At 55.1% G+C, this 24590-nt stretch overlaps 11 protein-coding genes across 11 annotated transcripts; 6 read left to right on the top strand and 5 right to left on the bottom strand.

Annotated features, from left to right (window-relative positions):
• Positions 1 to 1228: 1228 nt before the first annotated feature.
• Positions 1229 to 6884, bottom strand: BAUCODRAFT_30707 (uncharacterized protein; the record flags this gene model as incomplete). The annotated part of the gene is made up of 1 exon (XM_007674546.1): positions 1229 to 6884. A coding segment is annotated over one exon (5656 nt), but the record flags the coding sequence as incomplete, so codon positions are not given.
• Positions 6885 to 7186: 302 nt separating this feature from the next.
• BAUCODRAFT_370343 (uncharacterized protein) lies at positions 7187 to 8099 on the bottom strand. Its single transcript, XM_007674547.1, has 2 exons — positions 7862 to 8099; positions 7187 to 7730 (listed from the first exon to the last, which is right to left on the bottom strand). Exons 1-2 carry the CDS (start codon positions 8019 to 8021, stop codon positions 7489 to 7491), a joined length of 402 nt encoding a protein of 133 aa, XP_007672737.1. The 5' UTR covers positions 8022 to 8099; the 3' UTR covers positions 7187 to 7488.
• Positions 8100 to 8581: 482 nt separating this feature from the next.
• Positions 8582 to 8905, bottom strand: BAUCODRAFT_119786 (uncharacterized protein; the record flags this gene model as incomplete). Its single annotated transcript, XM_007674548.1, has 1 exon — positions 8582 to 8905. One exon carries the CDS (start codon positions 8903 to 8905, stop codon positions 8582 to 8584), a length of 324 nt encoding a protein of 107 aa, XP_007672738.1.
• A 1507-nt stretch (positions 8906 to 10412) lies between these two features.
• BAUCODRAFT_145536 (uncharacterized protein) lies at positions 10413 to 11266 on the top strand (the record flags this gene model as incomplete). The annotated part of the gene is made up of 3 exons (XM_007674549.1): positions 10413 to 10437; positions 10499 to 10738; positions 10788 to 11266. The coding sequence occupies 3 exons, from the start codon at positions 10413 to 10415 to the stop codon at positions 11264 to 11266; spliced, it is 744 nt and encodes a 247-aa protein (XP_007672739.1).
• Positions 11267 to 12743: 1477 nt separating this feature from the next.
• Positions 12744 to 13142, top strand: BAUCODRAFT_30709 (uncharacterized protein). Its single transcript, XM_007674550.1, has one exon. The coding sequence runs from the start codon at positions 12892 to 12894 to the stop codon at positions 13087 to 13089; it is 198 nt and encodes a 65-aa protein (XP_007672740.1). The 5' UTR covers positions 12744 to 12891; the 3' UTR covers positions 13090 to 13142.
• Positions 13143 to 13202: 60 nt separating this feature from the next.
• On the bottom strand, positions 13203 to 13842 carry BAUCODRAFT_30711 (uncharacterized protein). Its single transcript, XM_007674551.1, has one exon. The coding sequence runs from the start codon at positions 13464 to 13466 to the stop codon at positions 13269 to 13271; it is 198 nt and encodes a 65-aa protein (XP_007672741.1). The 5' UTR covers positions 13467 to 13842; the 3' UTR covers positions 13203 to 13268.
• A 1020-nt stretch (positions 13843 to 14862) lies between these two features.
• Positions 14863 to 18527, top strand: BAUCODRAFT_154260 (uncharacterized protein). The gene is made up of 4 exons (XM_007674552.1): positions 14863 to 14926; positions 14979 to 15055; positions 15114 to 15168; positions 15221 to 18527. Exons 2-4 carry the CDS (start codon positions 14986 to 14988, stop codon positions 18027 to 18029), a joined length of 2934 nt encoding a protein of 977 aa, XP_007672742.1. The 5' UTR covers positions 14863 to 14926; positions 14979 to 14985; the 3' UTR covers positions 18030 to 18527.
• Positions 18528 to 19130: 603 nt separating this feature from the next.
• On the top strand, positions 19131 to 19325 carry BAUCODRAFT_119790 (uncharacterized protein; the record flags this gene model as incomplete). Its single annotated transcript, XM_007674553.1, has 1 exon — positions 19131 to 19325. One exon carries the CDS (start codon positions 19131 to 19133, stop codon positions 19323 to 19325), a length of 195 nt encoding a protein of 64 aa, XP_007672743.1.
• Positions 19326 to 19861: 536 nt separating this feature from the next.
• On the top strand, positions 19862 to 21080 carry BAUCODRAFT_30716 (uncharacterized protein). The gene is made up of 2 exons (XM_007674554.1): positions 19862 to 20765; positions 20820 to 21080. Exons 1-2 carry the CDS (start codon positions 20103 to 20105, stop codon positions 20955 to 20957), a joined length of 801 nt encoding a protein of 266 aa, XP_007672744.1. The 5' UTR covers positions 19862 to 20102; the 3' UTR covers positions 20958 to 21080.
• Positions 21081 to 21496: 416 nt separating this feature from the next.
• Positions 21497 to 23057, bottom strand: BAUCODRAFT_30718 (uncharacterized protein). The gene has a single exon (XM_007674555.1). It carries the CDS (start codon positions 22988 to 22990, stop codon positions 21989 to 21991), a length of 1002 nt encoding a protein of 333 aa, XP_007672745.1. The 5' UTR covers positions 22991 to 23057; the 3' UTR covers positions 21497 to 21988.
• A 119-nt stretch (positions 23058 to 23176) lies between these two features.
• BAUCODRAFT_371024 (uncharacterized protein) lies at positions 23177 to 24514 on the top strand. The gene has a single exon (XM_007674556.1). It carries the CDS (start codon positions 23363 to 23365, stop codon positions 24311 to 24313), a length of 951 nt encoding a protein of 316 aa, XP_007672746.1. The 5' UTR covers positions 23177 to 23362; the 3' UTR covers positions 24314 to 24514.
• Positions 24515 to 24590: the final 76 nt, after the last annotated feature.

The following is a 24590-nucleotide window of genomic DNA, read 5'->3' on the forward strand; positions in this document are numbered from 1 at the left end:
GATGAAAACCCAATCGCCGCTTGTGTGCTCCCTTGAAGGCTTCCCGTCAGGACCACCTCAGCCCAAGGCGTCCGAAACGACTCGACCTCCACAGGGTGTTGTCGAAGCGAAGAATATCGAAGACTGCGCCTTGTCTTCATGCTTGCCAGTCAAGACCTTCGCGGATGAGCTTGCCCAGTGCTGGGGCGTGAGGATCCTTCATCATGGAAAAATGGTTACCGCCCATTCTAAGAGAGAGTTAGCACAGAGATCGCATTACAGGTTGAGAGGACGAAAGCATACACTCCGAATTTCATGTTCTCGAGGCCGCAAAGCTGGTCCCATCCGTTCGAACTGAAGTCGGTGCGGTGGTTGAGAAGCCTAGGAACGTAAGTCAGCAACTATAAACGTACATAACGACTGTTGTTACTTACCATTTCATTGGCGCCGGATCTTCTTCCTCCTCGGACGGTGGAGGTCTTGGGTCACCGGGGTTTCCAGCCACACCCTCTCTGCACCAGATGGCGTAACTAATTTCTGGTCAGCATGCAATCGAACTGTGGACTGAGTTGTACTTTGACTCACGTTGGAACAGGCTTGATTGTTGGCTTCGGGTCGTAGTCAGACAGCTGGCGAATGGCTGCTGAGAAGTGAGGCAACAGCCACTTGGGTGTCTTTGCTGGGTCGCCAGTGCCGAGGAGACCAATCTCGTTGAAGAAGATGTGAAGGCGAGCTGGAAGGGGGTCGAGGTTGACCGGGCAAGGGGAGTCAAGTAGCAGAAGCTTCTCCACAGTCTCGCCGGCGGCAAGGAGGGCTTGGGTGACAGAGTAAGCAATCACACCACCTGCGGACCAACCACCGACGATATATGGGCCGTGAGGTTGACGGCGGCGGATCTCAGCAAGATAGACGAGAGAGCAGACCTCGAGGCTGCACTCCCACTTGGTGGGGTCCTTCATGTAAGGGCAGTTGAGGCCGTAGGCGCAGGTATCGGAACCGATGTTCGGGATGGAGACGTAGCTGGTGGCGGAGCCGGAGCCGTCAGGGAGGAAGAAAATCTTCTTGGTGGCGGTCTTCGGGTTGCCTTGGAGGAGGACGGAGGTGGCTTTGGGAAAGGAGCTGATGTCCGTCTTGTTAAGAGCGGCCAGCCGTGCGGAGACCTCGTTCATGTCAGTCTTCTTCGACGGGGACGGAGCAGCGGCTTTCGGCGCAGCCTTTGGGGCCGCAGCCTTGGCCTTGGGGCGCATACCGAGAGCATCTTCAATGTCCTTGATGGTTGGGTTGGTGGTCAAGAACGTGCTTGGGAGATCAATGCCAGTCTTCTCGCGCAGCTCACCAAGAATGGTCAAGCTCATGAGCGAGTCCATACCCATTTCGGCAAGCTCGGCGCCGTCGGTGATCTCAGAGATGTCGACACCCATCTCCTGCGCGACAATGTGACGGGCAAGGCTGACATCACCGACATCGGCAAGAGTCTCGCGAGTGGGTGAATCGACCTCGGGCTTGCCAGCTTCACTTGGGGCAATGGAGCTTGCTGGGGTGTCGACGGGTTCTAGCGGGGTCGGGGCGTCAGATGGTGGGATAGAGTCCTCGTCAGAGTCCTCCTCCTCTGGCTCGGCAGCTGCGGCGCCATTGTCGAACTTGGCAAAGTACTTCTTCATGTCGCCAACGGTTGGGTAGTCAGTGAAGAGGGTGGAGCTGATCTCCATGTCGAGCTCTTCACGGAAGATGGCAGAGATGGTCAGGGACAGGAGAGAATCGACACCGAGATTCTCGAAGGCAGCGTCATCGACGAGCTCAGCCTCATCGACTTCAGTCTCCTTTGCCAAGATCTTCATGACCTTGGAAGTGAGACCGCCGGATGCCTTCTTAGGAGCAGCGGCCTTCTTCGGCTTCGACACAGCCTTGTCTGACACACGGGAGTTCTCCATCGGTACTGGAGGAGCCTTGACGGCTGCAGCAGCAACGGGACGAGGGGCAACCGGTGCAGGAGCAGCAACTGGCGCAGCCTTGGGAGCTGGTGCGGCCTTGGGTGCAGGTGCAGCAGCAGGCATGGCGGCGCCCTTGTTCGGCGGCAGGAAAGTGTTGAGGACACGGCGCGGGATCTGTTGGAACTTGATGCTCTCGCAGACAGCGACGATCTCATTGCCTTCCATGATGTAGACGTCACCCTTGGAGACGTTGTTCGGCTGCGGTTGCATACGAACGTAGTTGCGGAGCTTCATGCCGGAGGTGAGCGGCTTACTGAACTTCATCGCACCCCAGCCGTGTGAGATGTAAACGTTCTGGTCGGAGTCGAGCAGATCGGATGCGTTGACAATGAAGCCAGAAATGTGGCAAGAGCCGTCAATGTGGTATGGCGAGCAGTAGAAGTCACCGTCCTCGGGCTTGGTTGGGAAGTCGAGAGTCGCAGATGCCTCGGTCTGACCACTGGCGAGGACGACCTCAGACATGCCACGGTACTTGTCGTCATAGTTGACAAGAGCCTTGAACAGCTTGTAAGCCATGCCGCGCTGCACCTTGTGGGCACCACCCGTCAGGGTCTTTTGGTTCAAAAGCTCGATTTGGGCTTGAACCATGTAGTTGTAGCGAGACCACTCCTCAGCCCACGAGGCCTTGTCCTCGTATCGCACCGTGCAGTGAGCGTGGTCCTGGAGCTTCTGACCGTTAGGCTTGACGCTGCGGAACTGCAGGTGGACCAAGCCGGTGTTGAGGTCAGCGTTTGCCTCGAGCTGGATGTGCTGACCCTCAGCGGGCTGAGGAATTTGGGCAATCAGCGGCTTCGGCACCTCCATGTTGCAGACGTTGATACCCGGAACTTCCTGGCCAGGGCGCATCTCCTTGTAGAGATAGTCGGCAACGGTGAGCGCCATGTCGGCGTACAGTGAAGATGGGCAGAGAGCCGAGTTGTTGACCAAGTGACCGCAGACAACCGGGTAGAGCTTGGGGTCAGCAAGGTTGCTCTGGACGACCACTTTGCCAGTGGTGGAGGTAATATCCTCAGAAACGACCTTCTGGCAGGAGGTGGAGAGTCGCTTGGCCGGGGCCTCGATGGCTGGAGCAGCAGCGGCGGCGGCGCCAGCAACCTGCTTCTCGACAATGACCTCCTTGACTTGCGGAGCCTCACCCTTGGTGAGAGTCCAGTTGTTGTGGTAGTCCAACCAGTACTTCTTGTTGTCGAAGGAGTAGGTTGGCAGGGTAAGCAGCTCCTGGGCATCGTTGAACTCGCGGTGGTACTCATCGAAGTTGATGTTCACACCAGCATTGAACAGCGTGCACATGCTGCTGGCGATCGTCTTCCATGCATCCTCACCACGGCGGAGGGATGGAGCGGTAACGGTGGCGCCGATAGAAGCCTTGACCATACCGGAGCAGACCGGGTGGGCACCAACCTCGAGCCAGGCAGTCTTCTCGTCGAAGACCTTGGCCTTCTGACCGCTGGTGAGCGCAGTCCAGAAGTTGACGGTCTCGCGAGCGTGGCGGGCAAGGTACTCAGGGTTGATGATGCCAGCCTCGCGGATAATCTCGCCCTCGAGAGGGGAGAGGACCGGGACGGAAGGCTTGTTGAAGGTGACCGAGGAAGCAATCTTCTTGAACGAGTCAAGGATCGGGTCGACCTGGGCACTGTGGAAGGCGAAAGGCACGTTGAGCTTGGTGGCTTTGAAGCCCTTGGCGGTAAGAGCCTCGTTGGCAGCACCAACAACCTCACCGCTACCGCAGAGGACAGTCTCCTCTGGGCCATTGATGCAAGCGATCTCGGTCATGCGCGAGCCAAGAGTGTTGCGGATAGCCTCAGCGCTGCCCTTGACGGCAAGCATACCATGGGTGTGAGGAGTGCAGTCACGGACCAGCAGCTCAGCACGGCGACCGACAAGGAGGACCATATCGGCGGCCGAGATGACACCGGCAACGTGAAGAGCAGCGTATTCACCCAGGCTGTGGCCGATGACGGCAGTAGGAGTGATGCCCCAAGCAGCCCACATGCGAGCGAGAGCAACTTGAATGCAGGCCATGCCAAGCTGGACCTTGACCGGGGAGAGAGTCTGAACGTCAGTGCCGTCCAAGAGCTCAAGGAAGGAAGGCAGGCCCTGCATACGGGCGAGGTTGTCGAGCTGGTTAATGTCGTCGCGGAAGCTCTTCAGGTCTTGGTAGAGCTTCTGGCCGAGGCCAGTGTATTGGGAGCCCTGGCCGGTGAAGCAGAAGGCCACCTTGGATGGAACCATAGCAACCGGGTTGTACGATTCCTTAACCTGAGCCTGAAGCGCGTCGGCAGCCTTGCTGATCTGGTCGAGCGGGAAAGAGACTCGGTAGTTGTGCTGGATGCGGCGGGCCGTGAGGGTGTAGGAGAACGATGGGAGCGTGGTCTCCGGGTTCTCAGCCAGGTACTGCTGCAGGTTGGCAATGTTGCGCTTGAGCGAGGCAATGGAGCGAGCAGTGACGGTGATCGGCACAGTGCTGCGCGGGTCAGTGCCGGTTGGGGCCTCACGAAGAGGACCATCCTCGATAAGCAGCGCAGTGTTACCACCAGCGGCGGAGAAGTTGTTGAGGAACACCTTGCGCTTGGCGGCACCCTTGCGAGGGAATGGCACCTCCTTAGTGGAGATGTGGACGTTGCGGTCCTTCAGATCAGCCGGGAAAGTCTTGTTGATCTCACCCTTGATACCGACGTTGGCCGGGATCTTGCCGTGCTTCAGCATGAGCATGACCTTGATAACGGAGTTGATACCCGAGGCAGCTTCGGCGTGGCCAACGTTGGCCTTGATGGCACCGAGGTGGACGGTCTGCTCCGGCTTACGCTGACGATGACGAGGAGCGAAGACGTTGGTGACCGAGGTCATCTCAATGCCGTCACCGGCTTGGGTACCGGTACCGTGCATCTCCACGTAGCTAATCTCGTGCGCATCAACACCAGCATTGGCGAGGACTCTCTTGTAGAGGAACTCCTGGGCACCAGCGTGCGGGTGGGTGATTGACACGGCCTCAGCTGAGTGATTGGTGGCAGCGCCGAGGATGCAGCCGAGGATGTTATCCTTGTCTGCAATGGCATCCTCGTAACGCTTGAGAATGACAGTACCGCAAGAATCACCACGGCAGTAACCATCGGCAGCATTGTCGTAGGTCTTGCAGGAGCCGGTCTTGGACAAGAACTGACCCTTGGAAAGACCGGAGAAAATGTCCGGGTTAGTCAAGACGTTAAGACCACCAGCGCAGGCCGTGTCGCAGTCGCCGGCCCACAGCGAAGTGCAAGCGAGCTGGATGGCAGCGAGAGAGGATGAGCAGGCAGTGTCGACGGAGTACGACGGGCCGGAGAACTTGAAGTAGTAGTTGATGCGGCCTGGGGCAAAAGCACGCACACCACCAGTGATGTAGTAAGTGTCGACGTTCTCGGCGGCGTTGATCTCACGCCAATCGTCGGAAGTCTGACCGTAAAAGGTACCAATGCGGTGAAGCTTGGTGGAGGGTGTACGGTTTGGCACGTAACCAGACATCTCGAGGGCTTCGTAGGCGGTGACGAGGGCGAGACGACCCATAGGGTCAGTCTGAGCAGCCTCACGAGGAGACATGTTGAAGAAGCGCGGGTCGAAAAGACCAGGCTCGTCGATGAAGCAGCCGAAAGGGGTGTGGGACTTGTTCTTGCCCTTGCCGGATGGGTCGCAGTGAGCGTCAGCATCGAAGCGGTCGGCGGGAATCCTGCGGTGGACGTCAAGGCCCTTCATGAGCAGGTCCCACAGCGCCTCGTGGCTGGCGGCGCTCGGGAAACGACCGGCCATACCGACGATGGCAATCTTGTCGTTCTGAGTACGGCCGTTGCTGATCTCAGGGGCGTCCTCCCAGGCGCTCTGGTCGATCACGGAAACGTCAGTCTTACCTCCAGCCTTGAGAGCGGAGACAAGGCTGTTGGCAACATTGCTGACACCAATGGCGTAGATCTTGGCGGGAGACTTGTTGGCAGTCATCTGGGAGACAGCCTCCTCCAGGAGGTGGTCCCAGCGGACTGGCTTTTGAAGCATCTCGGCCAACGCCTGCTTGGCAAGTTCGAGAGAGTTCTCAGCGACGACCGGCTTGCCAGTGGAGGCAGAGTGAACGAGAGACATCGGCTGGAACTTCTTGAGTTCCTCGGCGACCGCACCCTCGACAATCTTGTTGATGTCCGCATCGCTGAACAGATGCGCAGCGTGGTACGGGCCGTACACCGGAATTGGTACGCGGTGGTTCTTCGAAAGAGCTGGAGACTCCTCGAAGAAACGCTTCACAGTGGTGGGCGGGCCGGAAATGGTAATCGCCATCACGGAGACAGCGGAGACGTAGGCCTGGTTGGATTGTGGGATGCCCTTCTCTTGATGGAACGCAGCCAAGGCCTCCTTGGCAGCCTGCTCGGTCGTGCCAGTGACGATGGTAGACCACGGTGCCTTCTCCTCACCAATCTGAGAGAGGACGCCGCGAGCGGCATCCACAGCCGCGCCAGAGCGGAAAGCAATGCGGACGAACTGCACACCTAGAATGACAAGCTCTTCAATGGTCTTCGCGGAAACGACAGCGGCTGCGGCGAGCATGCCAGTGCAGAGGCCTAGGACGCGGATGTTGTTGGTGGCTGGGAGCTCCTTGCGGTTGACGTTGAAGTAGCCAATGTAGTGGCCGATCTGAGCAATCGTGACGAAGGTTGACTCCAGCATGGGCACTTTCGAGCCCTTCTGGTAGTAGGCCTCAACCAAGTCATTGAGCGTGAGGAAATCCGGGATGACATCGCGTTGGCTGCGCGGGAGCGCCCTAGTCTCCTCACGAAGGACGACTGAGATGCGCTCAACGAAGCTGCGAACAAGCGCATCCTCCTTGCGGAGGATGATCTTGTGGAGGAGAGTGTACTGTTCGGCGGTCTGATCGCCGAAAAGGAGAACGTTCGCCATTTTGGTGAGATTTGTTGGAGATACGGTTTCGCTCCAATTAGCAATGGTGGTTATAAGGTACGATCTGATTGACTTGAGTGCGAATTAGACGGTTGTTGTTGTTTCCAGCGTTTTATGGTCCGTGGTGGCTAGACACGAAGCAGGTTGCAGAATACTTGAGTGAGTGGTTCGTGGAAGAGGAGACTCCTGGCTAGAGAGTTCTGATACACAGCAAAGGAACGCTCAAGAACTAGACAGTAGGGTGAAGAGGTGTGAGAGATGTTGTCAGCGTAGGTGGCTAGTCTACGAAGGCAACAGAAGGGGATTGATTGGGACGAGACAGATACCTTGGGAGCGCAGCGGTTGGCAATATGTATGAGCAGCGCATGCCATCAGGGGCGGCTCCTCATCGAGCATATCCCAGTGCCAGGGCTGGATAGCCGTCCGCAGCGGATCGCTGTGTCAGTGCTCTCAGCCATGCCCCTTGACGCTCATCTGGAATATCCACACGCTAAGCTCCACCACGTTCGGGAGCCGAGCATGGCATGCATGAGAAATGTCCGGCACGGCAGCTCAGGGATTGAACGAATAGCGTACCTCCCAATTAGTGAACGGTAAGGAAATGCTATTTTCGCCCTCCCGTAACTTGCAGCGACCCGCAAAGAGATGATGTCGAAGACAACCGGCCCCTCAGATCCGCAGAGCGCGCCGTGCGCGAAATCCAGCTTCTAGCTGGGGAACAAGCTTCGTCTGTTTCCGTTTTGGGAGCAACAAGGGGCATGACCCCGGTTCGATAACGATTTGTGAGAGGCGGTGCACCACCCAACGCCGCCACTCTGCCTGCGTTTCGGCGGTTGTAAATCAAGCCTGGCGTTGTTAACTTTACCGGTCCTTGTTGCGGTACTCTGCACGGTGATGCTCGAGTACATGATTGAAGATTTCGTGGCAAGCGGCCTAACGCTCCCACAACGTCCTGCCTTGCTGTCCTAAGTACGTACCTTGTTGGCTCCTGACTGATCCCCCATAATCGTTTGAAACGGTTGGACTGGTCCCGTTTCGGCCTAGTGCTTCGCGAAGATACACGAACTCCGTATCCAACGCGATGACAGCCAGGACGGATGGAACGCTGCACTCGCGACTGGGCATCGACGCCATCATAGCTTCCGCGTCGAGTGTCGCTACTACTCCGCGTATTGCTCGCGCAGCCGGATCACCTTGCAGACACGCGAAGACCTTGCTTCAGAGCCCTGCAAACAATAGTCGACTATTCGCTCGAAATCTTGGCGCGGGGCTTTCTATTTTCAACAGGAGGCTACAGAAGCTTCATCCTTCCTGCATCAGCCACTCGCTCAGCCTTACACGACCCAGTAATCAATGATTATGCTGACGGGCCGTACCAACAGTATACTCCTACCGCTCATGAGCGGTGAATGTACACCTATCGAAAGCTGTCTGCAAGCTTACTTCACAGCCCGCGCCTGAATGTGGTGTTGCTCGTGTGCTTCACTCCCTCATGCAGCATAGCCCCTTTTGGTATAACGGTCAGGAGTTCCTTATCTTACATGCATCAGGCTAAAAGATTCGTAACCGACTGCAGCTGCCTCTGACACTGATCGCCATTCCAGACCTACAACGGCTCTGATGTTGCTTGTCGGCGACGTTTAGCTACAATATTACCACCCCGAACGTTCATTTAATCTCAACGGTCCCCTCGTTGCCTACAATCGTTCCCGCACAGCCAAAAGAGGGTGTGGCGTGTGCTCGGGTGAGCGCTGCATGGCAGCACGAGCCAGGCGTAGGAGCTGTCGCCGCACCAGATCTTTGCTGAAAATCCTTAACCGCACCGCCTGTTCCCAAAAGGTGCCATCTGCCCATGCCGATAACGGGCAAACCGGATACTGTATCAGTTGAGATTGACAATATCTGCAAAAGCCGCGATCTTGGCTCCACTCGACAACGCTTAACGTATCCCGAGTATTGATGGCTTCCTCATCAGGGCACAGTGCCATTGTAGGCTTATCAAAACGAAGTTTGGCGGACATTACGCGCATAGTATGGGCAGCCCTTTCGGATTGCCGTTAAGCAGGCTCGCCAACCCCAGACTTTGACATTCCATGTGTCACCCTATTAGCGAGTGTGCACCCATCAATGACAAGAACAGTTCTTTCCCAGAGAGTCACACTAAAGATCAATGAATGCTGATCAATGTGACAAGGATCATCAAGGCAACGGAAGCGTGGTTGAGCAAGGTTCTGCCCAGTGCCCGCATACATGACATCAAGACATTTTCGTCGTGCCTTCTTCCTGGCTTGCTGCACATACTTTTGTGCTACGTAGCGTATCAGATGCTAAGGGTTTACGAACTGGAGCATCGCCTTTGCAGAGGTGAACCCGCGACCTACGTTTGCGAGAACACGCGTTGGTGGTTGCGCCTCCAAACTGTGCAAAGCCCATCAAGCCGTGCTAGCAGAGAAACGTACTTTGGGAGCTGTGTGAGAACGCATCGTCCGTGTTTCGGCAGGATGACCGACTCTGATGCGCTATCAACCACTTCCGACAATGCACTAAGCGGGCGCTGTCAAGGTCGACTCTGTCAAGGGTTTAGCAGCGTGCCGTCCCCCATCCAAGTCCAACGAGCAGTGGGAACCATTCTTCACCGGATAGAGCGAGTTTCGTATAATGCTGTGTGGTGTTCGCAAGCTACACGCGGTTTACCGTGAGGGAACGATTCTGGGCGGCTTGGTGGCCGTGCAAACATGTCCCGGGCCGCCCATATGACCTTCGAAGGCTCGTCTCATTGCACATATCTCCTTGTTCACGACGAACAGGCCACCGGAGCACTTAGTGCGCTTCGACTATGATACTGACCTGGCTGCAATCCAAGGTTGCGCCGAAATGACGAAGCCGGGTTTCTCTTCTGCCATATTTGGTCATTGATGGACAGCTGGCTCACCCTTCTACGTTCTCATGACATATGCAGTTGATGCTTGCGGTCCTGTGACACCTCGTTATTGGTGTATCCTCACGGCTTGCGTGTGGTCTCGGTCAGGCAAGATTTCGCAATTGGAAAGCCCGCATTTCGACAGAGCATATCCTGTGCCACGAGTACAGAGCATCTCAACAGCGACGCGCCTTCCGCACCGTAACCTCAATCGAATCGACCTCTTCGATTTTTATCCACATCTTACATGCTAGCTGGAAACACTTAAAGCCGGATACTGGACGACCTGAACCGGCTACTCAGTGCTTGGCGTCCGGCTACTCGCAGTCTAGTAACCGATAGCTTGCATCACATACCGACTACCTCAAAGCGTTACGTCTTGCGATCGTCGTTGCGCGACAGTCATCTTACGCTTCTCTGTGCCGCGTTCGCTACTAAGAGAATGATAGGTGCTCGCGCCGGTCAATGCTAGTAGCCGACCGGTAATCTTGACAACCATCTAGCATCCGGCGCCGTGGAATATAATTGCTCTGAGCGCCGACAGGTAGGTCGTTCTGAGGTACTCTGTCTCCTTGGTTGACCTGTCGTGCGTTCTTGTGGACTCGATCATGTCACGAAGAGTTGCTTTCTTTGGTAAGCCGCAATGTCCGCATCTGTGCTTGGAAGGATACGCTTACCTATGATCTCTCAAAAGGTGCTACTGGCGGATGTACCAACGCCTGTCTGTTCAACACCCTAGAAGGCGGGCACTATGCAAGTGTTCTTGTAAGGTCGCCGGAGAAGCTGCAAGAGCAGCTGAAGAAGCGCGGTATATCCAACAATGTGGTGGAAAAGCGACTTCACATCGTACAAGGCGACGTTAGAGATGTAGAAACAGTAAAACAAGTGCTGCGTTACGGAAGCGAAGGCGTAGATACCATTATTAGCGGTATTGGTATGGTTGTGAGCGCAGGATTCCCCTAGTCGGAGCTGATGCGAAACAGGCGGCATACCGACGCCTCAGCTGAGCATTATACGGCCGCTTACCATGACGGTGCCAAACATATGCTCGGCAGCAACGGAGACAATACTGAGGGCTACAGCAGAGGCCGACTTGGACCCACAACCTCTGTTAGTTGTCATCTCAGCAAATGGTGTCCTTAATGATTCACCACGGGATTACCCTCTAGTGTTGACGCCGCTCTACCGCTGGCTTCTAAATGGTGTATATGACGACAAGCGGCAGATGGAGGCGACATTGAAAAGTGCGAAGCCGAAGGGAGGATATCTCGTCTTGCGACCTGCTGTGCTGAGTGATGCACCGGGTAAAGGTCTTGAAGCAGTACGCCAAGGTACAGCAGAGCATCCAGTCGTAGGGTTTGGCATCAGCCGTGAAGATGTTGGGCTCTGGATGTACGAGAAGCTCATCAACACCACCAACAGAGGTGGATTTGTCAACACCGGTGTACAAGTTTCGTACTAAAGCATTCAGTAGCACTGGTTCTACCCTGTACGTTCATGACACACCGATGTCATGCGCTTCCTGAAGCTAGAAACGTCGGCCAAGCGTCGTGCAGCACGAGCCGCTGCGCTGCCACAATTGAGAATGGAGCACACCGTGAGATCTCTACCGTTGTGCAGCAGGCTATCTCACAACAGCGTCTCGTGTTCTATGGCTGAGTGGCTGCTGGACGCTCTCGGGGCATCCTTCTTTATCTATTATGTTTAATCTGCACATGGTGTCATCAGATGATATGGCGCTAACAAGACTAGTCTCCCATGGCTGGTCGGTGTGGTACCAACCACTACGTCGACAGTTGTCGCTGATCGTGCCAGCGTCACAGAATCAATAACACCGTGAGACCTTCCCGACCTGACTTCGAATTGAGCAGTGCGAACCACGCGAGCGATCTATGCAAGATCGGGCCCGCATAGCGTCACCGCCTTGACTAATCCTCGCCATGCAGCTGAGTGCTGGACTTTGCGCTCGGAGAAAAAGCGTCGTTGTGGCACCTTTGGTTTCAGATGTCCTGCGCATCATGCAAGAGTTCGATCTTGTACAACTTAGGCACGGCAGCAGGTCGCACAAGGCGCAGTACTAGCCACTTTAGACACGTGGTGGCAGAGTCTCAATAAGAATGGAGGCAAGGAATCCGTACGCTCTCTCGTCGGTTTGAACCGCGCGCGTAGAGGTCGTCTTCATGGACTCATGTGGCATGTTTGTGATTGCTCCTTTCTTCGGCCACGTGGCATGACTACAGTCAATCGTGGAGCCGGAACAGTGTTGGTCAAACCTGACAATCAGGCAGCCACTACGCTTCACTCCAGCAGCAAGTCCAGAAGAAGCTATTCCTTTATGTTTAGATATTGCTCTGAAACTACTCGATAAAGATATCTTGTCAGCTCATCAGAGGATTGGCCTACGACGATTGCCATCATCTGCATATGGGCGCGGGATATAGAAGTCGTCTAAGCATGCCCTTAGTGCCGTAGGCGCGAATATATGCGCACGGCAGCAGGCATGAGGCTCGCGAAAACATGCTTTCCCCCCTGGAACATCCCGCAAATAATGTCAAGCATCAGATCCGCGCCGCATGAACCCAAGCCGTACTGTGTAAATCAAGTTCTGTGCCGTAATTATCGGTACTTCAATAGTCATCGGCAGCAAAATGAAAGTGGTGCGGCATCGTGGCGTCACTGTTCATTCAATATTCGCACAGTGTGGACTACACAGAGGCAGGCACAAGTCATTGGCACTACGAATGGCCTTCCATGGCATGCCGTCAAGTAGACCGAACTATCGAGCCAGATACAGCTTGGCGAACTGTATGCGGCAAATACGGCGGTCCTAGAGCTGGTCGGAGAGCTATACGTAGACGGGATCGTTGCATCGGTCCATCTACCGTTGCGTTCCGAAAAGTATATGGAGCAGAGAACAAAGATTCAATCCAGAAAATGTGGTTCGAAACATCATCTCGTAAACCTGCAAGCCGGCCACTGAGGTGATGGGGTTCACTACCGCAGATGAACGCAGCCTTGATGACTGAGCGTGCCGAATACGGCTAGCATCTTACCTGCATGCGAAGCTGCCAATGAGATAAAGCCTCAATGTCCGAATGTGTTTGTGACCGAGCGGAAGGAACCGGTGTATCTATTGCCCAGCCTTGGTATACGGAGGCGTATGGAGGTGGGGATGCTGACGGCGAGCATCAGAGCACAGCTCGCATGACTGCGCATCCTGAACATAGTCAATGTGCGTGGAACCAGACAGCGTCTCAACACATTCTGGATCGCCGGCTCGGTTGAATTTGATGGGATGTCGTCTGCGTCATGTGAAAGCGCTTGTGCCGGCCCGCACACTCTACCTCACTCCATACCCACATGTCAGTTCCCATGTCCTGGCCTCGCAGCCTCCAGAATGATCTCTCCGCATTAGTCTTGGTTTACGCGGATTGTAGCCAGTCCAACCGGAGGATTTGGAAAGTTCATCGATTCGTCAAGCATGCAGCTTCGAAGCTTAGCTGTCTGTGCCTGGTTACACTCTGAGAAGCACTGACGGTCGATTGATCATGACCTTGACGCCACATCGCCCGCGAATGACTGGAACGCAGCTCCGTCTGGACACTTGCTCGCAGCCACTCTTCGCCCATCGAGCAGGAGGCATTTGGCTTCGCTGAGCGCATGGGTTTAATCTCAAAGGCTGGTTTCACCTGCAGAGTAATCGTGCAGTCTATGAGTTGAAAGGGTAAGAACATGCAACCATTAAAGTCAAAGATGGGATGATATCTTGGTACGGGGCTGGTATCGCGCTCTGCAGCAGCCACCGCTGCGTCAGATAGCGAGGCTCCATGTCATGTCTGCCTTTAGCGAGGCACAGCCAGCTCGGTGAATGTGGGAAGAGCTGGACAGTTCCTGCGCGGTCAAGGCAACTGACGAGAACTGTCAGAGAGGTTGTGCTGACGGGTGAGCACGAAGATATGTAGGGTAGTATTGGGACTACTGCCGATCCCTGCGACTATACGAGGCTGCTTGTGCTTGGTCGCTTGGCTTTAGCGAGGCTTCTGAAGAACATCCAACGCTGATGGAGCGTTGTGACTTTGCGAAACGGGCGGGCACGCAACGACTTGAACTCCCAGCTTAGCAATCTACCATTACGAACAATTCTCATTATCGTATCATGGAGCTAGCGAGTTAGGTATACAGAGCAGATGCAGACCTTCTCGGGCTAGTTTGGACGGGTGGAAGCGGGTATGAGCGGGAAGAGACCAGCCACACGCAGGATGCACTGCAGTGTGGCTGAACACTGTACGCTCAACCATTCATGCCTCTTTACACGTACATGTACATACAACGTGCCCGTTGGATTGTTCTTTCAGTCCGCGGCCTGCCGCTTCCAGCCCCGGTCGAGCAGACATGTCCCAACCTACCCCTCCACTGACTGTGATAACCACATTAGATTGGACTGTACGGTGCGGCACAGCGTCTTATCACGCCTGAACGCACGTTTGCGTCTGTACGAATGATACCACACACGTCAGGCGCGCCATTCATTGCATTAGGCTTCTGTATAAGCCGGATTGGGATGCAGTTTTGCCCGCTTGCCCGTATCTGGTTGCCCAAACCTTGGCGAACGCGGACGGTGCGCTGGCCGCCACAGGAGACTGGAGCGAACCGAATTCGCTTATCTGGCTGAGGCGCTTTATTTATAACCCTGATCTGCAAATCGCGAATTCAAGGGGGTTCCTGGCAAGCCGGCTGCTAGTGCATTCGCAGGAGGCAGGGTTCGCGATCTGCTAGCTTCAGTCTAGTTGTAAAATAATGCCCGAGTGCACGCATGTGCGGGACGCTGGTGGAACGGCATCACGCTAGGGAGTCACATCATGGAAGCGTACCCTTCGTACAGGGAGGCGTCCGTGGAACTTGCATACCTTTGCGAGGTCGACAGATCATGAAACCTCGAAAGATCTGCAGCTGAGAGACGAGGCTCCAGCCTATCTCTCCCCATCGTGTCAGATACAGTCTCCGTTCCGCCCGAGCTCAGTCTTATTCATACTAATGCTATTGCCTTTCGCCGACCTTGTCACCTCTCGATCGACTCCACCTTGGTGAAAGCCAGCCGCTCGTTTGAACATCAGCTTCAGCGGTAACTCTCCGTCTGGCTCTGCTCGGTTGAGAACATACTCTCACGATACCAGAGTCATCATGGTGTTTTGCACGTACTGTGGGCAGTCTTTTACAAGAGACGAGCATCTAGAAAGGCATATCCTTACGCGTAAGCCGTGGTTGATTGCCTCTGTGCCCGGTGGAGCATGCTGACCTTTCCTGGCCAGATACTAATGTCAAGCCCTTCAAATGCTTCACCTGCCATATGTCCTTTGCGAGACGGTGAGTCGGCGAGTACCGTCGCAAGGTTGTGTCATGCTGACACCCGAGACAGTGATCTCCTGCAGCGACACTATCTTGTTCATGGACGAAATGAGAACCAAGAGCCCATCCCGGCCGCCAATGGCATGATCCCGAAATCAGCAGGTCGAACACCAATTGCGTGCAGCAATTGCGCGAAGACGAAGACCAAGTGCGACAAGAAGTTTCCATGCTCACGTTGTGCGGGAAGAAATCTGCGATGCACTTTGCGACCGACTCGTCGATCCTCGAAGAATGCTGCTCGCATGGGAGTACCGCCTGAGGGCGCAGTCGCTATCCCGCCGTACACGGAACAGCTGGGTCCGCAAAATGGTGGCCATGCAGCCAACCACAGCCCATCTCAACAGCCTCCTCCACTGAAACCTGCGAGCCCAAAGACCGGAATGTCAACGATCGCGGAAGAGAAGCAGACACCTCCAACAGCGGCACCAATGGTTGATGGGCCGCCAGCTTCCATGATCGAGCAGCCAACAAGTGGCCCTACGCCGGTCGCTCTCCCTGTGCTGTCTCCGCCTATGCAGACTCCTGGTGGTATGGCACCACCGCAACTGTCACGATTCGAGTCTGGCGACGGCTCTGACGATGGCTCGAGCCCTCGATTCATGCTCGATTGGAGCCAGATGCAGATGCCCATCGGATACGATGGCATTATCCAGCCAACCCTGCTAATGCAGCCCGACATGCCGTTTGCAGATTCTAATGTCATGACCTTTGTTCCTTCGGGAGACGCGATGTTGCCAGTCATGTCAGACCTACATCACGGTGTCCCGCCTATGATCACCCCAATCGAAACACCCAAGGTCGAGCGTCAGTTCTCGGAAATGGAACTTAGTGGACCCGCAGCGGCGTTCCATTCTCAACGCAGACATATGTCGATGGCTTCGGTACCGCCGCTCGTGGAGTCGCAAGGAGACATCGCACCCATCATGGCAGCGCGGGATGCCTGGACCGTCTTCCGGTGCACGCCAACAATTCCGTCGACTTCTTGTCCCAAGACTGCTCGCTTGAACCTGGAGATGCTGGAGCAGACACTGCGCAACCATGACGGCTGGAGTACTTGGAGCCCGCAGTGGGATGAAGCCGATTTCGCAGCCGGCGAGTTGTTGACCGTGATGCAACTCCACGAGAGCACGCGCGACAAGCTCCTCGCTATCACGCAAAGCTTCCTGCATAAAGCTCTTGAGATCCATCGTGAAGTTAACCCTCATCAATCACCACCGAGCGGTCTGCGTTCGCCAGCGTCGCACAGTGGATCGAACTTCGTTCTGCTCCCGCCTGCGCGTGTGCTGGAGTACTTTCTGCGCTCGTATGCGAACTGCTTCGAGAGATATTACCCACTCACGTCGCGCGGAATCCTTGACACGAATGAGCTCTTGCACTGCTACAACGACCGAGCGGCGAGTCTATTAGTGTTGATGATGATAGCGCAAGGCGCAATGAATATCCCATCGAAAGAGTCCAAGCTACTAACGGGCGGCTTGACAGAAGCATGTCGCATATCGCTCTTCGATCTTATTGAGCGCAACGTCATCATGTCCGGCGATCCAGTCGTGCTGCACTCGGCCTTGCTGTTTACAGTTCAAGCTGCATGGAGCGGCGACAAATGGCAAATGGACATTGCCATGGGCCAGCGAGGCATGTATTTCGCCATGTTGAGACACTCTGGTGCACTGGAGAACCGCCCAATCGGACCCCTTCCGCCAGAACAACGATCTAACACCGACCAGTTGTGGAGCGAATGGATACAGAACGAAAGCCGAAGCCGGTTGATCCACTCATGGATTATGGTAGACCAGGACATGTCGCTCTTCCATGATACCGCGCCTTTGTTCTCAGTCACCGAGTTCGCGAGCCCGATGCCTGACGCTGACCGCCTGTGGCATGCTAAAAGTGCTGCTGAATGGTCTTCGATCTTCGAGCAAGTGCATGAGTTCTCTGGTGGTTACTCCTCGGTTGGCTCAGGCGCTCGGCCGCTATCACTGCGTGACCTCTTCCGGCACTTCTTAGATGATGAGATGATTCCACTCGGCATTGAGATGACACCTTTGCAACTCAGGCTACTCCTGCACCCTCTGCAGTCCCTCGTTTGTCAGTGCGGTCAGCTACTCAGCTGCTTCTCTGATCCGGCAAGCCGAAACAGCAACAACAAGAGCCCTCGCGCGATGACAGCTGCATCGACCCGTACTCGGCTTGAGGAAGTACAAACGCTGCTGCAACGGTGGTATGATCTCGCAGAGCGGTATCTCAAGGCCAACCCAATGTGCCCAATCATGCAAACCAACCTGGTGGTCTTCCATCTTATTAGCCTGAATGCCGTTACCAACTTCCCGGAGATTGAGCGTCTTGCTCGCCGAGAGAACGTTGACGGTACTTACCAGCAGCTTGTCTGGGCCCACAAACGATGCATTTCCGACGTGGAGGAGGCCGTCTTCCACTGCGGTCAGGTGTTTAGGCTCGTCCGCTCGATGCCTCGCGGTATCCGACCGCCATGGTGGGCCGGCGCGATCTATCGTGCCGGTCTCATTCTGTGGACCGACAGTCTTCTGCATCGCGAGTCAATCACGCCCAACAGTAACGGCATGTTCCCCGTACCTGGCCCATCATTCGCCATCGACGCACTCCCTGCGGATCACCCACTCATCGTGCGATACCTCACGAAGCGTGAAGGTGTGCCGTGCGTTACCAAGCGAGACGGCTCTCAGATGGCGATCGATCAGGCCTTTCCAATCCTGCAACATTGCCTCGAAGTCATCGATGAAGGCGTGGTGACACGCTTCTCCGACGGCATTAGGTCGAAGCTTGAGCGCCTTGCTAGGGGATGATCGGTGAAATCTCCTTCTCCAGAGCAGAGTGTACAGTCTTCACGAAGAAGTCTCTCGCGCTCACGATCGCAGCCCCCGCACATCTGACCAATGACGCTGCTGGTGTAGCAGCCTTCGATCTGCTCAAACCGAACAAGCTGCGGCCATCTTCGCTAATACGACCGGCATGCCTGGGTGTACCTTCTCTCTTACATGTCTATGTCTTGCGTACATTGGGGTGATTTCTTATCTTCTTTGATACCACGGTTTTTGGGAGGATTTTGATCAAAGAGCGAGGAGTTTCGCGGTCTCGGTGGGGTACAGCTCCGGCTGATAGAGGGTTGCTGCTCAAAGCTCGCAGCTCTTGCAGCTTGGATATGAATTGGACGTCATCTGGACAGTGTTATGCGTTTTGAACGGCCGACGACCGACGACAGCGCGTTTGGTAATGTCTGAAGTAATGCAGCGATGCTGCGACAGAGCAAATGTATATGGATCTACCTTGTAGTGGGAACAGACTGTTATGTCCTTTACCAACTTATCATCTGTGCTTTCCCGTCGTCTCCGTCGCTTACACTACCGGCCCCTACCAATGTCCGCCTGACGGATCCCCTCTGAGCGTGGTGATAGTCTGGCGTCGTGCCGGCCGGCTACACATGATCGCAAGGACTGCTTCGGGCAATCCTAGCCTTGTTTCTCCATGTTTCAGCGTGAGACAGCAACGTCGGCCTCCGGTATTCGTGTTGCCTGCCTCAAACTGGTAGGCACTACGTTTGCCTGACGGAGAGCCGAAACCGGGACTCTTAAAACCCCTGCCATATCTTTACGACTACCGACTTCACTCTGGGCACCATGAGCTTGCAGACAAACAGACCGCTTGGGCAGAGGGTTCGTGGGAGCCTTGAAAGACGAGGCCGATTGAAACAGCCGCTCCCACTACCTGTACCGCTACACCTGTGGTCTCCTGAGCCATTCACGCTTGTGCCATAGTTGCTATAGCTTGGCCCACACTCAGAACCGGTGTCGGATGCTGTTGGAAACTCGAGTAACTCTCACCGGTGGGATTGGCAGCTTTCGAAGTCTAGGGAAAGGCGCTTAAAGTTGCTTGGCATCTTCACCGCTATGTTGATAGGCGGGCACAATCTTCATGCTGCTGGTGGCAGTCTACCTACCAGACCAAGTGATGGCGGTGATGGAAACATCAACTCGCCTCAAAGGTCACACTGCTGTCAATCCTCGCATTGTGAGCGTGAGATGCTGTCGCACTGCCAGTCCATGCCAGAAAGTACAGTACTATATACGAGCGTCTCGGCCTAGACGGTTGAGCCGAGCGCTGGAGGTCGGAGGTATTGCTGCTGTTGAGTGCATTGATAGCTTGTATCCATACACCGCTCTGTACGTGGGGCGCCACAGCTACTCTATCTACCCGTCCCCCTGAGCGACACGAAAACCCATCTTGCTCGCTCACATGACTTCGACGGCGGTGACTGTCGCGTCCTGAGGCTCGACTTCAGTTCAGCATTGCTCGCATTTCGATGTCTTTGTGAAGGCCGACCGGATGTGCAGACGATGTACATTTTCCATGATTTCCCCCACAAGTCCGTCGGCACTGTGCCTGCCCGCTTGCCCTAAAGCAGCGTGCACGGCTCACTTCGTGCTCTCAGCCGCGCGATGTCCTGCATAAGCAGCGTCTAATTTTGTGCATGGCAGCGGCCGGGGCACCTTTCAGGGTCCTCTGATACAAATTTTGAGGAGCCAGGTACCACAGCTCGGCCTTGACAACAGGCCGAGAGCGCCTTGGACTGCACGACTTCACGGCGGCAGGTCGTGAGGTTCGCAGGCTTCATGAGGCTTGAAAGTGTATCTCGGCGGGTGATGACGGGCATTGAGCGGCCTCGGACAACCATCGTTGCCATGGAGCTATCTGCTCAGAGCTCCCCACTGTGGACGCAATGGTAAGCGTATATAGACCGCTCTTTGCTCGCCGTGTTCTCGTCTCCGCTTCCCACTGAGCTTTTTCAACCATCTACTACTTCTCAGCAACTACACAACCACAACATCTATCCTTTCCCACATCTACAGCAATCAATCGCAATGGCCCCGCAAACAGTTGAGACTTCCCGCCTTGACGGCAAGGTTGCCCTCGTCACTGGCTCAGGCCGTGGCATGGGTGCCACCATGGCCACCGAGATGGCCCGCCGCGGCGCCAAGGTCGTCGTGAACTATGCCAACTCCGCCGAGATGGCCAACAAGGTTGTGGACGAGATCAAGAAGAACGGTGGTGAGGCCATCGCCATCAAGGCCAACGTTGCCAACGTCGAGGAGACCTCGGCCATGATGAAGCAGGCTGTTGAGCACTTCGGCCAGCTCGACATCGTCTGCTCCAACTCCGGCGTTGTTTCCTTCGGTCACTTCAAGGATGTCACCGAGGAGGAGTGGGACCGCGTCTTCCGCATCAACACCCGTGGCCAGTTCTTCGTGGCTCGCGAGGCATACAAGCACCTGTCTGTCGGCGGCCGCATCATCCTCATGGGCTCCATCACCGGCCAGGCCAAGGGTGTTCCCAAGCACACCGTCTACTCCGGCTCCAAGGGTGCCATTGAGACCTTCGTCCGTTGCATGGCCATCGACGCCGGTGACAAGAAGATCACTGTCAACTGCATTGCTCCAGGTGGCATCAAGACCGACATGTACCACGCCGTGTGCCGCGAGTACATCCCCAACGGCGCTCAGCTCACCGACGACCAGGTCGACGAGGTACGTTATTGCTAAACGCTCATTACGCGCTTCACTGTGCTAACTATGATATAGTACGCCGCCACTTGGTCCCCGCTCAACCGCGTCGGTCAGCCTATCGATGTTGCCCGCGTTGTCTGCTTCCTTGCCTCGCAGGATGGCGAGTGGGTCAACGGCAAGGTCATTGGCATTGACGGCGCTGCCTGCATGTAAAACATTTCTTAAGTCATAGTGTCTGTACAGCGGCATGGGAGTGGATGGCTTCCAGGAGTAAGGCTTGACTTATTGGGCGTAGAGCGGAAAGTTATGGACACAGAAAGAGGCGTCAATGAAGAGGATGATGATAGATTCGCAAAGGTGTAGTTCAACCAGGCGAAACCTGCATTGAACGCAGCAGTTAAGCACATGCTCAAACAATCCAAATGAAGAACGATCTTTGAGTGTCAACATCACAACTGTTCGTATCTGCTTTTATTCCAGGTCTGTTTCTACTCCATTCATCTCATTCCATGTCTGTATTTCCTGATCTCCCATTCGTCGGTCAGCATTGACGATTTCTGCAATCAAAAGTCCAGCTTTGGAGCCTCCAGAAGCCTCGGCCCTCTGCTCGCCGCTTCGGCACTCGTACAGTAGCGATAGTGGTGGGCTTCGCTATGCATTCTGCAAAGCCGCTATGGTCCCTCCCCGTAGGTAAGTTCTGCGCAATTGAATTGCAGACCATGACTCACTTGCGACACGCCCATAATCCGCATGTAGGCCGCACAACCATCAATGATACCACGAAGGCCGATCGCTAAACGAAGCCGGACAAGCGTCTGCAGGTACGGCAAGGGGCCCGCGGCCGCCCAGATCCTAGTCAGATCTCGGTCTGTAGCAACCGGCGAAGGAGTTCGCTCCGTGCATCGCGACATGTGAAGAGCGAGATAGCGCGGACGCTACGGACATTGGAGATCGATCACCCCAGTATGACCCGTGGTTCGGGTGGAGTCTCTGGGGTGACGGCTCATTCGCCCGTGCGGTTTCCGCCGAACAAGGGCGCTGTGAATCATTGGTATGCAAGGGAGGATTTGGTTGAGCTCCTGGTGCATTTGCAACATGCGTGCTATACCCTGGTGCATGAGCTTTGCATGATGTGAACGGCCGCTTGCACACGTCGAGATTATGGACGCTAATCAAATCTCTCGCTGCCCCATCACTCAGCACGCCACGCGGACAGCACTAATCATTTATCGTCACTGCTGCAATTAAAGTGCATCGAGCCCTGCAAGCGTTTCTGCCAACGTCTTTGACTTTGTGACCTTCCGAGATTTGCGTTCGGGAGCGTAGTCATTCGTTGAGCTTATCTTGTGTTTGGTCGGAGGACGATCGTTCGATGACTTTTTCAAAATCGTCTTGTTAAACTGGTTGTTACGGTGTATTACGACTGACAGCCCAATTCTAACATGTACCACCGGAATGTGGCTGGTGCTTCCGCGCGTGACGAAGTCACTTTCCCGCACGAAGCCATTGCATGTGGCCCAAACCTTTGCTCCGGTCGATAGCTTGTTGTTGCAAGTCTCAATGCAGACCTCGTCCAGCTTGGGGAAGCTGTGCAGATGATCCAAGGCATACGTGCTGAGATCCTCACATTGACGTCGAGGGCATGTGCGTAGAGTCAGGCATTCCAGCATAGAGAAGGCACCTCTGTTGGTTGCAGCTTCCGACCACGAGCGTAGGATGCGGTCGGTAACCAGGCACGGCGTCCAGCTTCTGACTGTGATCTGGCGCACGTTATGTAAGTCTGCTAGAAGGACAACATCTGTCGGTTCCAGAGTCTTTCCGTCCAGCGTTATGTCAGTCATCCAGTGGGTTTGTGGACTCGTCACTAGGCTCAACAGCCCTCCCAAGTTCCGGCATGATGTGCAGGTGTAAGTCACCTCGCGAGTACGCACCTTGAGCGACGTGATGGCCGATTGTGCGAAAACCTTCCATACAGCCAGACTATCACGTTTTTCGTGCTCAATCAGCGTCCACAGTGTATCTAGGAGGTGAGGTGGTACCCCAACCAAGCAGCTGGCGTCGAGATTTGCAAGCTTGAGAAGCAGGCGCGTCGTGGACATATCATACAGCTTGCGCGCACCGTGTGGAGACCGCGTTCGAAGCCGTCCATGTTGGCCTGGTGCTGATCGAAGAAAGCGTCTCAAACAATCACAGGGGCTTCCTAGGCGTTCTGAATAGACCAAACCAGAACCCTCGTCGAATAGCATGGCGGTTCGTTGTCTGAGCCAGGATACTTTTATCCTGTGCCTATAGTGCTACGAATGTCATGAGCTTCTGCTACGCGCCGCGTCGCTTTCAGGTTCTTCTTCCCTATATGGTTTATAGCGAAAATAGGAACCGAATCTTATCGTCATTGCTGACATCCAACATAAGGGATGCCACAGAGGCTACATATCATATCATGATGTCGCGAGTGTTGTCCGCCAACATAGGATGCACTTGCATGCTCGGTAGATCCTCGGCCCTCATGACTGTGACCTAAAGCTCTTCTATCCAACCGACGCGACATTCATACATCAACGCTTTCGTGTGTCGCGATAGGCATTTTCCCAAAGGCGGCTTTACAGACAGTCGCTAATATGCCGATTTCAGAAGGCGCGCCAGCTCATGGTAACCCTGCGCACCTCCTGCCACCATCGTGGAAACGGAGTGTCACGGCCTGGCTTGATGAGGACACCCCAAGTTTCGACTACGGCGGCTTCGTCGTAGGTGATAGTCCTGCAGAAGCTCGCTTGCTAGCCAAAAGTGCAGGTATACTTGCTGGTGTACCCTTCTTTGACGAAGTCTTTCGACAGCTTGACTGCACAGTAGAGTGGCATATCAAAGAAGGCGAAGAGGTAGGAACTAAGGAGAAGAAGCAGCATATCGCCACTGTTAGGGGACCAACAAGATGCGTACTGCTAGGCGAACGCGTCGCCCTGAACACACTAGCGAGGTGTTCAGGTATAGCAACCAAGTCACATTCACTGCTGCAGTTGCTACGCAGAGCAGGCTTCAAGAACACATTGGCCGGCACACGTAAGACCACACCTGGTTTCAGGCTCGTGGAGAAGTATGGTATGCTCGTGGGCGGTTGCGATCCACACAGACAGGATCTGAGCGCCATGACAATGCTGAAGGACAACCATATTTGGGCCTGCGGCGGCAGCATACCCACTGCCGTCGCCGCTGCAAAAGCTGCAGCTGGCTTCGCGGTAAAGGTGGAAGTTGAGTGTCAGTCGGAGGAGGAAGCCGATGCTGCGATCAAAGCTGGAGCAGATGTGGTCATGCTCGATAACTTCTCGCCCGAGGGGGTGCGGACGGCTTCCAAGAATCTAAAGGATCGGTGGGGTAGAGGCAGCTATCTCATCGAAGTCTCGGGCGGTCTTACGGAAGGAAACGTTGCAGATTATGTGTGCGATGACATTGATATCCTCAGTTCGTCGAGCATACACCAGGGCACCAAGCACGTCGACTTTTCGCTTAAAGTTGTGCCGAAAACGGTGCAAACACAAGGGAAGATGGGAAACGGCGAGACAGTTGATACGTAGCTGACCTTGTATCTAAAGATGGATGAGTCCCAGGCGAGCGCCACAGGAAGCCACCTGGCCTTCTTCTTGCGTTTATCCGTAAGTGTCGGATAATCTACATGACATACTGGCGGTCGTCGATCGTTGCAACATCCAGGGTGAATCTGCAGGCAAGACGCCTCGGCAGCATTGTCAGCCCTGGCGGAGAACTTATCATCGACATGTCTCCGTCATTAGTCGCTCGAGTGTGGATTGGACTTTCTGTATTGCAGCAAGGGTTATCACTGACGCGAGGTGG

The sequence above is a fragment of the Baudoinia panamericana genome (assembly GCF_000338955.1).
Source record: "Baudoinia panamericana UAMH 10762 unplaced genomic scaffold BAUCOscaffold_2, whole genome shotgun sequence".
NCBI lineage: Eukaryota > Fungi > Ascomycota > Dothideomycetes > Mycosphaerellales > Teratosphaeriaceae > Baudoinia > Baudoinia panamericana.

What these genes read in the sequence shown, in the direction of transcription:
- BAUCODRAFT_30718 (XM_007674555.1), bottom strand. Translation starts at nt 22,990, where the DNA reads ATGCTATTCGACGAGGGTTCTGGTTTGGTCTATTCAGAACGCCTAGGA.
- BAUCODRAFT_30709 (XM_007674550.1), top strand. Translation starts at nt 12,892, where the DNA reads ATGTCCGAATGTGTTTGTGACCGAGCGGAAGGAACCGGTGTATCTATT.
- BAUCODRAFT_30716 (XM_007674554.1), top strand. Translation starts at nt 20,103, where the DNA reads ATGGCCCCGCAAACAGTTGAGACTTCCCGCCTTGACGGCAAGGTTGCC. An exon ending in CCGACGACCAGGTCGACGAG is followed by an intron (nt 20,766 to 20,819) that starts GTACGTTATTGC and finishes ACTATGATATAG; the next exon opens with TACGCCGCCACTTGGTCCCC.
- BAUCODRAFT_371024 (XM_007674556.1), top strand. Translation starts at nt 23,363, where the DNA reads ATGCCGATTTCAGAAGGCGCGCCAGCTCATGGTAACCCTGCGCACCTC.
- BAUCODRAFT_154260 (XM_007674552.1), top strand. Translation starts at nt 14,986, where the DNA reads ATGGTGTTTTGCACGTACTGTGGGCAGTCTTTTACAAGAGACGAGCAT. An exon ending in AGAAAGGCATATCCTTACGC is followed by an intron (nt 15,056 to 15,113) that starts GTAAGCCGTGGT and finishes TTTCCTGGCCAG; the next exon opens with ATACTAATGTCAAGCCCTTC. An exon ending in CATATGTCCTTTGCGAGACG is followed by an intron (nt 15,169 to 15,220) that starts GTGAGTCGGCGA and finishes CACCCGAGACAG; the next exon opens with TGATCTCCTGCAGCGACACT.
- BAUCODRAFT_370343 (XM_007674547.1), bottom strand. Translation starts at nt 8,021, where the DNA reads ATGATGGCGTCGATGCCCAGTCGCGAGTGCAGCGTTCCATCCGTCCTG. An exon ending in ATCAGTCAGGAGCCAACAAG is followed by an intron (nt 7,731 to 7,861) that starts GTACGTACTTAG and finishes TAACAACGCCAG; the next exon opens with GCTTGATTTACAACCGCCGA.
- BAUCODRAFT_30711 (XM_007674551.1), bottom strand. Translation starts at nt 13,466, where the DNA reads ATGCGCTCAGCGAAGCCAAATGCCTCCTGCTCGATGGGCGAAGAGTGG.